Source organism: Hippocampus zosterae, chromosome 2, assembly GCF_025434085.1.
Source record: "Hippocampus zosterae strain Florida chromosome 2, ASM2543408v3, whole genome shotgun sequence".
In the NCBI taxonomy this organism is placed as follows: domain Eukaryota; kingdom Metazoa; phylum Chordata; class Actinopteri; order Syngnathiformes; family Syngnathidae; genus Hippocampus; species Hippocampus zosterae.
Genome location: NC_067452.1, coordinates 35,148,266 through 35,163,085, shown reverse-complemented (window position 1 = coordinate 35,163,085; position 14,820 = coordinate 35,148,266). Strand labels below are relative to the sequence as shown.

Genomic DNA, 14,820 nt, shown 5'->3' with positions numbered 1-14,820 from the left:
TCGTCGCAAAAGTAACCTCCTCTCGCAGTCATTAGCCAGCCCAATATTTTACCATCAAATTATTTCCATACAATTCAATTTAATAATGGTGATACAAATATAGAGCCAATATCAGTTGGCTTTTCATCTTTGGACAATTTCCAAACAAGTCAACTAAGGACATCTGCTACTGCTTGTTGAGCAACTGTCAGGCATGACTGTGTTACAAAGGCATCGGACTCATTCCGTCACGCTGATTTGATTTTTATTTTATTTTGTAATGACATAAGATGAGAAAAAATATGCTTTTCTCCCCCTTTCGTTTCATTCTGTGTTCTAACATGAAGAGAGACAATATTTATGAGCCAAACAAACAAAATTCATTGGAGACCATCTTTTCCCACATGTGATTGACGCAACTCTGCTCATCACCAAAAGAACAAAACACCAACAGTCAACCACGGTGTGGTGGCAACATCGTGCTTTTGTGCTGTTTTTCTTTCCGCTGGAAATGGGGCCTTAGACAAGGTGGAATGAAATGAGGAACGATTTGAAATCGTGGTCAGCGATCGTACAAAACTGATAGGGTTCAGTTAGAAAGTAAAATATCGGAAAAATCAAATGGAACAGCTGAAATTTATTTGGGGGTAAATTATAGCTTCTCTGCAGGTGTATGCTGAATCTCATTTAGGTCCCTCGAGTGTGAATTTGACCAGTGATCTTCTCAGTTTAAGTGACTCAAACTGATGTCCGCATAATAGGTAAAACATTTGCTGGGGGTATTTAGCATTGTCCTCATATATTCATGTATATCTTTTTACAGTATTGTTAGCATATGTGGCAGCGCAGACGGAGCAACGAAGGCATCCCATCACGATGACGTCCTGATCTATTCAACATGGCTTCTTCAAGCTCCCATTCCCATAACCTTTCACTTTCCGCATAGTGCTGCCTCTACTTACCGCAGCCTATCAGCTGCTCAGGGAACTGACCAAAGAGAGAGTCAGGGTCACCCCTGACTCAGACAACGCACTCCCCACTACCTTGGAAACCCACCAGGCATCCTAGAGACAAACACAGAGACACACTGAGCTACCGCACTCACTTCCTGGACTCCCACAGAAGCCTGCCAGGCCTGGGAAAAGTTGCTCGCCACTAATGCTTAACCAAAGGCCAAAAAAAAAAAAGTTCAACCTGAAGAAGTCCTCATTTTTACTCCGGCTTCACCTTGCTTTTCTCTCGTGGACATTAATGTGGTGACCCTGAAAAGGTCAGCAGGATCTGAATGAGAGGCAATCTATCCCAAAGTGTTTCTTGAATAAATGTCCTAGTAATGTGGAACTTTGCAGCCCCCCCAAAAAAAAAAAGTCGGCAATATAACGGTGAATCGACACTACTTTACTTTATACAAGTCAAAATGTCTAAAAGCAATATATTCCTCCCTACCCCCATTTCAAAATAAACTGTAGCACAAATAATGGAGGTCATACATGTGTTCTTAAATCTATTGAAAGGCACTTCATGAACTGATTCATTATTTCTACAATTTCAGAATTCAACCCACGCTCAAAAACCACCAAGAGGGTATTGCGAGCCACAGCCAAAGAGCCAGTGATGGCGAAAAGAAAAATGTGATGACGACGATGATGATGATGATACGTTGCGTGGTGGGATGCCTCCGAGTGGCGCGAGGGAGGAACGCCGGGGCTCTTGGGCCCCAGACGCGGCTAAATGCCCACCAGCCGGCGGGGAAGGAGCTGGGGTCTCACCAGAAGGTGAGGCGCCCAGTGCTCGCCCCGCCGGAACGGAGGCGAGTGGGAGTAGCCGCCCCACAATCCTCTTTAAACAATAATCAGGCGAGGGTCCTTCCGGGGCCTGCACTGGGTGTGAACCTCGTGAGGCACCAGCGAGAGTCGTACCGGGTGTGGGACATGGGAGGGGGGGGGCAAGTCCCTGATGGGGGCCGATTGCCCAGGAGGAGTAGGAGGAGGATGATGATGATGATATAATCGAAATGGATGTTATCCGGGCCGCCCCTCTTACACATTTTATTGTTTATTCCTCCAAAACTGCACACCTTTCTCCACTTTCAAGTCGCGTCTAAAAACACACCTGTTCAGGATTGCCTACAACACCAAGCTCTTCCATTTCCTATGTTTTTATGATTTGATGTCCTGTTTTTATATAATATCTCGCTTACCAATTTTTACATTGTATTTTCTTATTGTGGGCGGCCCGGTAGTCCAGTGGTTAGCACGTCGGCTTCACAGTGCAGAGGTACCGGGTTCCATTCCAGCTCCGGCCTCCCTGTGTGGAGTTTGCATGTTCTCCTGCGTGGGTTTTCTCCGGGTGCTCCGGATATCCATCCATCCATCCATTTTCCGAACCGCTTAATCCTCACCAGGGTCGCAGGGGGTGCTGGAGCCTATCCCAGCTGTCTTCGGGCAGTAGGCGGGGGACACCCTGAATCGGTTGCCAGCCAATCGCAGGGCACACATAGACGAACAACCATCCACGCTCACACTCACACCTAGGGACAATTTTTAGAGTGTTCAATCAGCCTGCCATTCATATTTTTGGAATGTGGGAGGTAACCGGAGCACCCGGAGAAAACCCACGCAGGCCCGGGGAGAACATGCAAACTCCACACAGGGAGGCCGGAGCTGGAATCGAACCCGGTACCTCTGCACTGTGAAGCCGACGTGCTAACCACTGGACTACCGGGCCGCCCCCTACAAAAAATATTCTCAACTTAATTTTCTTAAATTGTTGTTTCCATCGTAAAGTTGCATTTCTTTTCTTTTTGCGGGCCCCTAAAACTCTAATTGTTTGTCTATTTTAAATCCCACTCTCACACTTACCTAGAAGTCAGACAAAAAATGTGCTAAATACGATACATGCACTTCATACATAATCTTGAAATACAGAGAAATATTAACAATAAAAAAGTGAGTGGTGCCGAACTGGAAATTCCCAACATGCGCACGTGACCTTTGCTTTCCCGCGTCGTCACATCGGAGCTTCCGTCGTATTTTCTGGGCAAAAAGTCATGGAACGAACCGCGTGGGAATTCTCCCCCGGAGTGAAACGGGATCGCATTGTTGTTTTTCCAAACCTTCACGCATATGCCAATCCTCCCGACACCTGCATCTCACCGAACTCCTGGCGTCATCCTTGCCCAGACACGTCGGACATGGAGGTGCCAGGGAAGGCGGCGGCCGCGTGGGACCCGACGTCGGAGTGCTGAGGCGGGGTGAGGGGGGGCAGTGAGTACGTTTCTCTACGCCTGAGTCACTCAATGTCGGCATGTGAAAACAAATTCTTACTTTCATGTGAATACAAGTGCGGGAGGATGGCTGCCGGCTGTCTTCTCCTACGGATGAAGCGAGTAGGACACGTTGACGCATTCCTACTTGATGAGTCGATGAATAACAGCATCGCAGGCTCGTCTGTTGATGAGCACATGGTGTGCTTTGCCTTGTTGCTCTGATTGAAAGCTCATTCTGCTCTTTTCTATTCCACACTGAATGCACACTTGGAAATATCTGACGGTTGCCTTGCAAAAAATGACCTCAAATGCAAACATTCATTCATTCATTCATTCATTCATCTTCCTAACCGCTTGATCCTCACTAGGGTGGAGGGGGGTGCTGGTGCCTATCCCAGCTGTCTCCGGGCAGTAGGCGGAGGACACCCTGAATCGGTTGCCAGCCAATCACAGGGCACACAGAGACGAACAACCATTCGCACTCACACTCACACCTAGGGACAATTTAGAGTGTTCAATCAGCCTGCCATGCATATTTTTTGGAATGTGGGAGGAAACCGGAGCACCCGGAGAAAACCCACGCAGGCCCGGGGAGAACATGCAAACTCCACACAGGGAGGCCGGAGCTGGAATCGAACCCGGTACTTCTGCACTGTGAAGCCGACGTGCTAACCACTGGACTACCGGGCCGCCTATCAATGCAAACATTCATTAGAAAACAGCAAACCAGGAGAGGCCGGTTTTTCCTCATTCTTACCCAACCATTTTTTTTTTTTTACTTGAATTTACAACCATCGCTACAGACCCAGTGGCTGTGAAACAAATTTGATGTTTGCTATTTTAAAACTCGAAAACTGCCATCTGACTGATCTTTTGAGTAACGGTGTCAAGGTCGCGGGTTCAGGTCTCAAAGAGTGAATAAAATATGCCAGGGTTGCTTTTAGATGATGTAGCAACATGTTCTCATGAGAACCGAACGTTTTTTTGTTTTTTCGAACATGCGCATTTGCTGGGGATTTTTCTTCATTTTCTGTTTTCCACTCATTCGAATGCTCACTAACTAATCAAGTGTGTCATCAATCCTGTCAGCGTGATGCCTACATCATGATTGAGGATCATATCTCCTTATCAGTTTGCATCGCTCTGACTTGCACATACCTGACGCCAAAGTGACGTAATACATCACGATGACTTCTTTTTAAACGACAGTATTTAAGTTTGAAGCAGTAAAGCGATGGAATAGGTCGCGCTATCCGTTTTCTACAAGCAAGGACTGGTCGCCATTCAATTACAGGGAGCAAATAGACAAATAATCATTCAAACCCCCCCCCCCCCCCCCCGGGCTAATTTAGGGTGGTGCATTCTCCTAGAATGTTTCTGGAATGTGGAATGCAGAGTACCTGGAAAGAAAACTATGCAACTCGCAAGAGATCCAAATGAGTGCAATCAACCAAGAATCATTGCGTTCTCAACAAAGAGTCTCACAGCAACTTTGCGCCGTTGTCGCTCTGCTTGACTCAGCCGAGGTGGCTCGAAATCGTGTTTGGGTTACGTGCGAAGGTTTTGTCATTGGTTTAAAACAGGAGCGATAATGATGTTTTCATCCCAACACACCCGCGTTGAGTTTTTTGTTGTTGTTGTTGTTGTTTTTGTTTGTTTATGTGTTTGTTTTACCAGATGCAGATGTATCAAGCCATTCATAAATGAGGCTGGGGGGGGGGGGGGGGGGGAAAAGGACAAATGTTTACTGTGTTGTTTGTTCTTCTAATAACAAAATTCATGATTACGTTTTAATTTGGAGCTGGGAGTCGCGGCTTGGAGTTTGAAGCGGATTACGTGGGACAGGAGAAGTGAACTAATCTCTTTTCGTCAATGGATGCTACAGCTTTGTGTTTGCTTTCAAAACTTAGCTTGTAGCAGACGTGTGCACATTTTGACGTGATGTCTCTGATCCACTGGAGAAAGGACACTTTGATCCTCTCCTCTTTCATCTAGAACTGCTTCAGACAACAAAGTGTATGCAGAAAATTGGTGAAGATTGAACGACTGTCTGTGTCCTATGTGTTGTCTTGTGTTATTTTTGTTATTTTGACTTCAAAATGGCGCCGCGAGAGTGGCTGCCTTTCCAGCAGCTCCTATATTTTGTTGTTCTACTTCTTACTTTCATAACTTTGCTGCTGTGAATTGGGAATTTCTCCATTGTGAGACTAATAAAGGGTTTTCTTATCTTATCTTATCTTAACCCATTTAATCCCAAATTTTTCCCAGACATTTAAAAGTCAAAATAAGGTTTCATTGGTAGCCCTTTGTCAGAGATTTTCTCGGACAAAGTTAAAGAAACGACTCGGCACACAGGAAAATCGTCTTCAATATCGGCGGGAGCGGACCTCTGAGAGCGAACGACGGTTGTTGCTCCGCGATCACACTCACAGTCCCGTCTCCGCGAGTTCCACATATTATTGTAACATATGCAAAATACAAGAAAAACACTGCCCCCAATATTTGCATGCCGCACCCCCGGTCCGGCCCTCGGTAGTGATTGGTTACCTGTTTTTCAAACTTGAACCATCAATACATTGGCGCCTTTTCTTTCTGGTCTACATCGAATTAGCATGTTGTAGACTTTGCGGATGGTCAATGTCGTCTGGGTGCGACGGCTGTTCCCGAATTATTCATTCCCCTTTTGTGACCAAGTTTCGCCCTCTCCCCCATGATCGCCCACCTGTATTGACGTGCTAATTGTGGACTTCAATAGCCTTTGTGTGTAGGCATTTGGGAGTGATGGATATGCACCCAAACGCTTCGATGCGCCCAAATAAATGAAACTTTAAACATGATACAATTTCGCTAATAGATTCTTCTAACACCCTTTTAAGTAATCAGTAATAAAAAATTGTTAGAAAAAATTAAATCATTGTTTTCCTTCAAGGGCGGCTTCACAGTGCAGAGGTACCGGGTTCGATTCCAGCTCCGGCCTCCCTGTGTGGAGTTTGCATGTTCTCCCCGGGCCTGCGTGGGTTTTCTCCGGGTGCTCCAGTTTCCTCCCACATTCCAAATACATGCGTGGCAGGCTGATTGAACACTCTAAATTGTCCCTAGGTGTGAGTGTGAGCGCGAATGGTTGTTCGTTTCTGTGTGCCCTGCGATTGGCTGGCAACCGATTCAGGGTGTCCCCCGCCTACTGCCCGAAGACAGCTGGGATAGGCTCCAGCACCCCCCGCGACCCTAGTGAGGATCAAGCGGCTCGGAAAATGAATGAATGAATGAATGAATGAATGAATGAATGAATGAATGAATGAATGAATGTTTTCCTTCACAAATGTGACCGGTGGGATTAAATGGGTTAATTAGCCCCTCCATATGTTTATCTCAGTGTTGCACCAAAAAAATATACTAAGATAAGATAAGATATCCTTTATTTGTCCCACAATGGGGAAATTTACAGCCTCCAGCAGCAAGAATGTACTTGGGTTGTATTCAGCCCCAGGAGAAACACATGAGACAAGCAAGGCTTGTCTCACTTAACCCGGTTAGTGACGATTACACCGACGCACGCGAACTCATTTCTGTCAGTGCCTTAGTCCCACATTTTTGAAAAGATTCCCGTCACGGACTGACGGAGCTTCCGTCAGTGCTGATTGAACGCCCGATTAAGAACAGAACCGGCCATATGTGGCACACGGGCCATATTTGACCCACCCCTTGCTCATGATGCTATCCAAGGGCTGCATTAAAAAATTATTAACACTAATACTCAGTTCGAACAGAAAGTGAGGCTCGGAGTAACGAGCGATGTTTCCGTCAGTATTACACAATGTAACAGTCAGAACAGATGAGTGGCTGATTATGAAAGGAAAGTGCGCTTACTACACTGACTTGCGGGAAGGGGACGGACATGATCAGCTGGCGGACAACACTCTCGCTGATTAAAAATGCAAGAAGGAGGACGATACGGAACATTGTAATAAGATAACCTCAAACCGCCACTTTATTCTTCATTATAATCAGGGTGTCTGTTTTTCTTCAAAGCTCCTCGTGTTCTATTTTGGTGATGACTCATTCCTAAACTAACCTTGTCCGTTGGAAAGTGTGCATTCATGTTGTGATAAGCCATCACATACCTCCAACGGCTTACTGGCATGCCGTCTTGATATAACGCCTGGTTTCTTCGAACGAGAGAGGAAATGAACCCATGAGACATTCACAGAAACCAACTGTGGTGTGATGCGGCTTGCGCAGCTACCAAACGGCAGTGGCAGAAGCTGCAACAAAAACATGCTTGTTTTTTTTGTTTTTTTTTTGCTTGGGTCCTTTTTTTTTTTTTAATTTACAAAAGAAGAATGATGGAGTTCACAACACTTCGGGACACTTTACAATCAAGGACAAAACAAAGAACAATAAAACCAGAGAGAGAGAAAAAAAAGAAGAAATACATTTAAATGGAGTCTGCGATTTTGAATAGGTGGGTTTTGGGATGGGATTTGAATGTGGGAAGGGAATCAAAATAAGTCAAGTCAAGAGTATTTATAGAGCACTTTCAAACAGCCATCGCTGCATACAAAGTGCTGTACATGGAGCGATTTAACAAACACAATAAACAGTAAGGGGCGGCCCGGTAGTCCTGTGGTTAGCACGTTGGCTTCACAGTGCAGAGGTACCCGGTTCGATTCCAGCTCCGGCCTCCCTGTGTGGAGTTTGCATGTTCTCCCCGGGCCTGCGTGGGTTTTCTCCGGGTGCTCCGGTTTCCTCCCACATTCCAAAAACATGCATGACAGGCTGATTGAACACTCTAAATTGTCCCTAGGTGTGAATGTGAGCGTGGATGGTTGTTCGTCTCTGTGTGCCCTGCGATTGGCTGGCAACCGATTCAGGGTGTCCCCCGCCTACTGCCCGGAGACAGCTGGGATAGGCTCCAGCACCCCCCCGACCCTAGTGAGGATCAAGCGGTACGGAAGATGAATGAATGGATGAATGTTATTATCATTATTATTATTATTATTATTATTATTATTATCATGAAATTTAGGGTTTGGATCTCAATTCCAGTCTTTCCATGTGGAGTTTGCAATTGAACTATTGTGCAGTGTGTGCGGTACAGCAATCAGTTTTCATGAGTGGTCACTGGTTTGCATCAGTTCGAAATTTGAACGTGTCGTTTGGAGGAGTAGCTGGGTGCATGGTGACTGATTAAATGCGTAACCCTCGTCTGTTGAGATGAGCAGCTTCATAGCCCGGTGGTCTCGAGATTAACTCGACGAGCATCTTGAGCTTGTTAGTGAGATTAAACACGCGGGGACTCGCCACTGCCGTCACACTTTATTGATTTGATTATGTCCTCTGCTTTATGATGCCACGATGCCGCAACACTTTTTGACAACATAGGATTATGGTGATCGTATGCTGAATGATTGAAGGTAAATAATATTGTAAACAGTTGGTAGGTTCCATTCAAGTCCACCTGTCTAGTTTGTTGCATCTCAAATAATGCGGTCACTATAGCCTGAGATCTCAAATGTATTTAGGGCATGCCCATATGGGCCTTGACGAGTTCTAAAAAAATCTGGGCTCACTATTTGGCCATCGAGGTCTCTACTGCCGTTATCTAATCATTCAGAGTCACTAAAATGTTCGATTTGATCAAAAATAAACTAATTTAAATCAACACAGGTCAAACCAACACACACTCAAGTCATACACAAGACTCCAGAGTCAACGTTGTAACAAAAATATTTATTGAACTCGTATAAAAAAATAATTTCTAACATCATGTACAATTCTAATCTGAATGGTTGAAGGAAATGAACAATCAAAGCTGCATCCAAATGAGGTTTCTCGCTTTCACATACACGCAGGCACACTGCATCCAACAGTTCATCAGTAGACGTTCAGTGTTCAAATACACTAACATGGAAGTGCTTTGGGAACTATTTACAAGTTATTTACAAGACATACACAAACATACACACACGCGTGTGTGTCTGCTCTTTTGTTACAAAACAAAATTCAAGCCATAATAAATATGGTCAAAAAATATTCTTGCTTTTATCTCTTAAATAACGGTGGGCCCTTCAGTGACTGTGGAATGAAACAATTGAACAGCCGTGTAATTCTTCTCATAAATTAAATAAATAAAATCTAGATAAGAAGCTCGTCGCAGAAAAAAAAATAAAATAAATACCATATTATATCATTCAAGACTCCCGCCCAATGTTGTGTGAGGCACTGTTTTGACATAATCTTTTCAAACATGTCAAGGAGGGGGACGATGCCAGAGGATGGTGCATTTCGCCATGCGCGATTTTGCATTGCGGAGTGGTTCAGGGTGTGGTTGTGACAGAAAGAGAAAGGCAGATGCTGCGGTTGAGAAGCAGGTGAGGTAAATCCAGTTCTGATGTTTGCACAGGATGCTGCCAGAGTCGTGAGGTTTCGTCTGGTTGCTAATGAGATTGGATTGAGCAGTAGTAGTGCTAGTGGTGGTTGTAACGTAACGACATAGGCTTCACTGATCTAGGCCCATGAGTGGAAAAAAAAAATAAGATAAAGCCTTGAGCATTGTTTAAAAAAAAAAGAAAGACTATCAATAACATTAGCCTTTTTTGCATTCCAAATATTCAAGTATTTCCAGGTTCCCCCCCCCCACCCCCCCAACAGTCTCATAAGGCACTTTTAAAAACAAATCCGCAGCAGAGTGGTTACATAACTCGCACCCTCCTGGCAACATGTGATGTTCTGTAAGCAGAGCACGCCCTCGTTACAGGCTAACAATCAGGCATCGGAGTCCACGGAGATCGATGGTGGTCTGATGTGGTCACAGGGAGTAAATCAAGTGAGGCACAAGGATGGCGAGGTTCCAAACGCGGCGCTTTTCTCCACCGTCACAGCGCCACGGCCACAGAGGTCGACGTGAAGGCCGAGGGCTCGTGGCTGATGCTGTGCAACTTGATCTCTGTGCTCGACTTGTCCGTTTGCGGCGAGGGCAGCAGCGCCGAAGAGGGCGTGCTCTGCATCCATGGGTGGTTGATGATGTCCTCAAAGGACGGCCGATCGGCCTGCCGCAAAGACAGGCACCACTTGATCAGCTGCTGGCACTCTGCGGGTGGGGGGTGGGGGACAATTTGGTTAGTCACATTACTGTAACCCGCGAGATATGACAAATATTTTAATTGCCGTGTATGCATCTTACCGGCAGAGATTCTCCTCCTAAAAAGGACTTGTCCTCGGAGGATCTCCTCGTCATGTTCGAATGGGATGTCCCCACACACCATGTCGTACAGCAACACACCCAGCGACCAAACTGTGGCCGAGCGCCCCTGATAGCGGTGGTATTTGATCCATTCTGGTGGGCTGTAAACTCGAGTGCCTTAAAAGAGAAAACAAACCATCAGAACCACGGCAGGACTAATACGAGAGTACAATAGTTTCGGAAAATTTGGGGAAATTTTCCATTTCAGTCATCTCTTAATGGGGAATTTTAAAATTATTGCAGAAAACATATGTAATCAATACACTGAATAAAACAAGCAGACTTCAGACCTACCGAGTCTGCACGAGTGCCTATTTATGAGGAATGAATGTTAAAGTACAAATCCAACCGCTTTCCATTAAATTACCAGTTAATTCCCAGGGATCATTTGCAGTTTGAAATATTTACAAAATCCCCCTTCTTAATTTCCCAGTGAAATTTCTAGAAAATTTCCATCTCGTTTAAACCCTCCTAAAATTCTGTTCATGATAAAAAAAACGGTGCATCAGGTTAATCCTCTTTGCGTGTGTTATGTGGGCGCAGGTGCCAGGGAGCGTGACAAGCCATGAGTGCGTGAGCACTAAGAGCAAGTACGCACGGGCGGGGGCAGCAGCCATGTGACTTTGTTTACAAACTTTGAGTTGTAAAAATACCACTTTCAACCAAGAGGGGGCGCCAAAGTGCCTGCTTTATTTCTGGCTTTGGATTCGAGGCTGCTACTCTTTGATGACTGAATTTTAAAAACATCCACTTAGCAATGTAAAAATAGAATCGAATTCAAACACGACTGGAAGAGAGCAAAAGTAAATAAAAAATAAATAAAATAACAATAAAAAGGTAGTGGCGCCTCACCATCAAAATCTGTGTAAATGGTGTCCTTCAGCAGGGCTCCAGAGCCAAAGTCGATGAGCTTGGTCTCTCCGGTACGGAGGTCGATGAGGATGTTCTCGTCCTTGATGTCTCGGTGCACCACGCCACAGCTGTGACAGTGACGCACGGCGTCGAGCACTTGGCGGAAGAAGCTGCGGGCCAGCTCCTCGGGCAGGGCGCCCTTCTCCGTAATGAAGTCGAACAAATCCTTGACGTTTTCGGGCCTCTCCATGACGATAATGAAGCTGTCCGCTCGCTCAAACCAGTCCAGCATTTTGATGACGCCCCTGAAGCCTGTGCCGACCTTCTTTAACAGCACGATCTCCATCGGGACCCGGGAGCCGTTGGGCTGGGCAGGAAGGAGGGGGGGGGGGGTGCGCGTTAATTCACGTTGTCACAAAAATGAATGAGTCAATAAATAAAGGGCGCATCACTCACCAGCTCCCCCCACTCGGAGATGCGGTCCTTGGCGACATGTTTGACGGCCACCTGAGCCAAGCAAAATCAAGGTTGAAAAAAAAAACTAAATTAATTTAAAATTCATTGCCATTTTATATGAATGCGACTGATAACCAAATGGATTACTAACCGGTGCTCCGTCTGACGTCCTAGTGCCGGAATACACGGTGCCGAAACCGCCGCTGCCCAACACCGCCCCGACCTGGTAGAGCTTCTCGAAAGGTTCCCTCGCTGCGCACACAAATACACAGAGAGAAATCTCCGGTTATAATAAGCCACCAAAATGTTCCGTAAAAGCTTATACGTTCGATCAGATTTGATAACATTTAAGTTAGGCTTGAATATAAAGTGGCGCCCTTGAGAGCGGGCTGCCATTGCTACACGCCTTGTCCTCCATGACGACGGTAAAAAAAAAAGAGGGAGAGAAGGGCGTCTAACCTGGATGAGCTTGCAGCTTCGCCGGCATGTCGCTGGAAATGTGGGCCAGGGAGTTGAGCTTGGAAAGCAGCATTCCTTTAATTCAAGTCCCTTCGTAAAATACAAAGAACGATCTTGGTCTTGGCTTTGCCGGGCTGGAGTTAGGATCCTGTTGGCGCGGTTCTCCCGTGTCTCGTGCCCTCGTCGCAAGAACAAAAATGTGCCAAGGATCCCTTCATCCGGATGGGGAAAACCCGCGCTCGTCTCAAAAAGGAAAACAACGAGACTCTTGTGTCGTCCGAGTGAGAGGCGGTGCGTTTGCGTTCACACCAAACGCACGATCGCAGCCTCTCCGCGGTGTTTTGTAAACAAATGAGTACAAATCGACGACATCAACAGACGGCGTTCCAAGTCCGAGGATCTCTCTCAGACACCGGCTTTGGTAACAAGAGGCGTGGTGAAAGGACACTTATATGGGAGTAGTAAGAGGCGTTACCTACCACTCCCCGGTTTCGCCCTCTTCCGCTCTGTCCACCAATAGGAGAGCGAGTTCTCGCTTCGAACTCACGTCAATCACCTTCATTAAAATAGAGTGAACTCCGTAACCCAGCCCGCCAGACACAGACGTGGCGGGAATCAAAACGCGCCAAAATTGGTGGGGGTGTATGGGTTGGGCTGGGGGAATCATTTGAATTAGGCGCTGTGGACTCACTTTGGAGAAGGGGGAAGAGAAGAGAGCCATTCAAATCCAAGTATCTACCCCCCCCCCCCCTGTAAGCCTCACTCAGCGGGAAACTGATGACATTGTGAGGAGAGAGGAGCATAAATGAAACAGAAACTCACGTGCTCACAGCCGCAGTGCCTATTAACACACTTCAACCATAACACTTGATCATGTTTCCCTTACTCTTAGAAATATATTTACAAAGTGTAACTAGATAGCGCTGTATCAGTATTTGTCATGTTTACGTTTGTGCTTTTAATAGGAAATAGCATAGCATAGACTGGGAGGGGGGGGGCATCAACTGCATTCCAGCTATTCCAACCCCCTTCCATTTACCTGATTGTTTCCACATCAAACAAGGAGGTTTATTGGCTGAAGTGAAGTTCCTTACTATGGCCTTTATTTGAGTTGTCTGACAATGACTCTTAAGCGGTTTGTGCTTCAAGGAGCGGGCTTGGGGCGGGGTGTGAATGAACGCATTCCACTCATTCTTTCAAATTGGGTGGCCGCGTTTGGAGCCGCTCACAGGATGTGGGAAACTGGAGATAAAAAGCTTTCCATTTACTCCCATCCCCCCACGGCTCCGTCCCCGTCTTTGCTCCTCCCATCCCCGAGCTCTCCTTTTCCCGCGCGAAGTTATTGTTTGAAAAGCATTCGCGACCCCCAATCCCCCACGGGCGCCTGCCCCACCCACACCCACGATGTGTGAGAGCTCGAGTTTGAGTTTATTTAAACACGCGGGCGCGCACGCACACACAAAGACGCACACGTTTATTTGTTTTGACGATGTTAATTTTATTGATTTCAGTTATTCAAAGCACATTCTCGCTGACATAGACTTAGAGGACGTCGACGAATGCTGCATTCCGGTAAATCGGAAAATCGGGTTTATACCGATAGGGATTGAATCGGAGTGTGCCAAATGCGACTTTAAAGCATTCCAGGTAAACGTAAATTACATTTATTTTGTTTTGGTCCTCACAAAATATTTTCACCTCGAAGTAAAGGTGCGTTCATACATCGCTTTATTTATATAAATAAATGAATATCTGATTTTAGAAGCATTTCATGCATTTCAAGCAGCCACTACAAAATGCGTTGTGTTGCACAAAGGTATGTAGAACAACCAAATGGCAGAAAATGCCAATAAATGGCCAAAAAAAAAGTACAGTAAAACTTGTAAACCAGAGTCTCCTTGGGTCAAGTAGTTGCTTCCAAACAATTAGAATCAGATATTTTATTTTTGTAAAAAAATAAATAAAAATAATCAAATAAAATAATGGCAGTTATAATTAAAATTTTCTTTTCAAGGCTAGATTGCCCAGTAAGTTTGCAGGAGTGTATATCTGTTGAAATGGAGGAGGTACAGTTTTATTCCCCCCGAAAAAAGAAAAAAAAATAAGCGTTTAGAATACAGCTCCAACGGGGTCAAAACTGAGTATTATTTTTATTAATATTCTTTGCTTTTGGCATAATTTATTTTTCACTGTAATTCTGTATATTGACCATACATCACAACCAAATATTGCCGATATGAATGAAAAGGAAAACATATTAAATCACATATACATTCAATGTATCTTTTTGTGAATATTTTCACAACTGCAAGAACACATGATTTCTTTCTTTTACTTTTTTATCTACCTTATTTTCTGTCAAATTATTACTGTATATGTTTTATGTTCAATAAACAAACAAACCAACCAAAAACCAACCAACCAACACACTTTGTGTGGGGCTAGTGGTGGTTGGGGGGGGGCTCCCCCAACCCCTGTTGACTGGAATGAAAACGAGAACGTCGGAATGTTCATACTTGCTTTGGGGATGCCGAGGGCACATTGCCGCCATACCTTTGAGATG

At 45.3% G+C, this 14,820-nt stretch overlaps 1 protein-coding gene and 1 long non-coding RNA gene across 2 annotated transcripts; both read right to left on the bottom strand.

The window, feature by feature from the left end:
• Positions 1-2,755: 2,755 nt before the first annotated feature.
• On the bottom strand, positions 2,756-7,489 carry LOC127591696 (uncharacterized). Its single transcript, XR_007959941.1, has 3 exons — positions 7,369-7,489; positions 3,306-3,428; positions 2,756-3,222 (listed from the first exon to the last, which is right to left on the bottom strand). It is a non-coding gene; the product is annotated as an uncharacterized LOC127591696 (long non-coding RNA).
• Positions 7,490-8,956: 1,467 nt separating this feature from the next.
• Positions 8,957-12,698, bottom strand: pim1 (Pim-1 proto-oncogene, serine/threonine kinase). Its single transcript, XM_052051598.1, has 6 exons — positions 12,258-12,698; positions 11,950-12,050; positions 11,799-11,849; positions 11,343-11,709; positions 10,431-10,607; positions 8,957-10,337 (listed from the first exon to the last, which is right to left on the bottom strand). The coding sequence occupies exons 1-6, from the start codon at positions 12,328-12,330 to the stop codon at positions 10,123-10,125; spliced, it is 984 nt and encodes a 327-aa protein (XP_051907558.1). The 5' UTR covers positions 12,331-12,698; the 3' UTR covers positions 8,957-10,122.
• Positions 12,699-14,820: the final 2,122 nt, after the last annotated feature.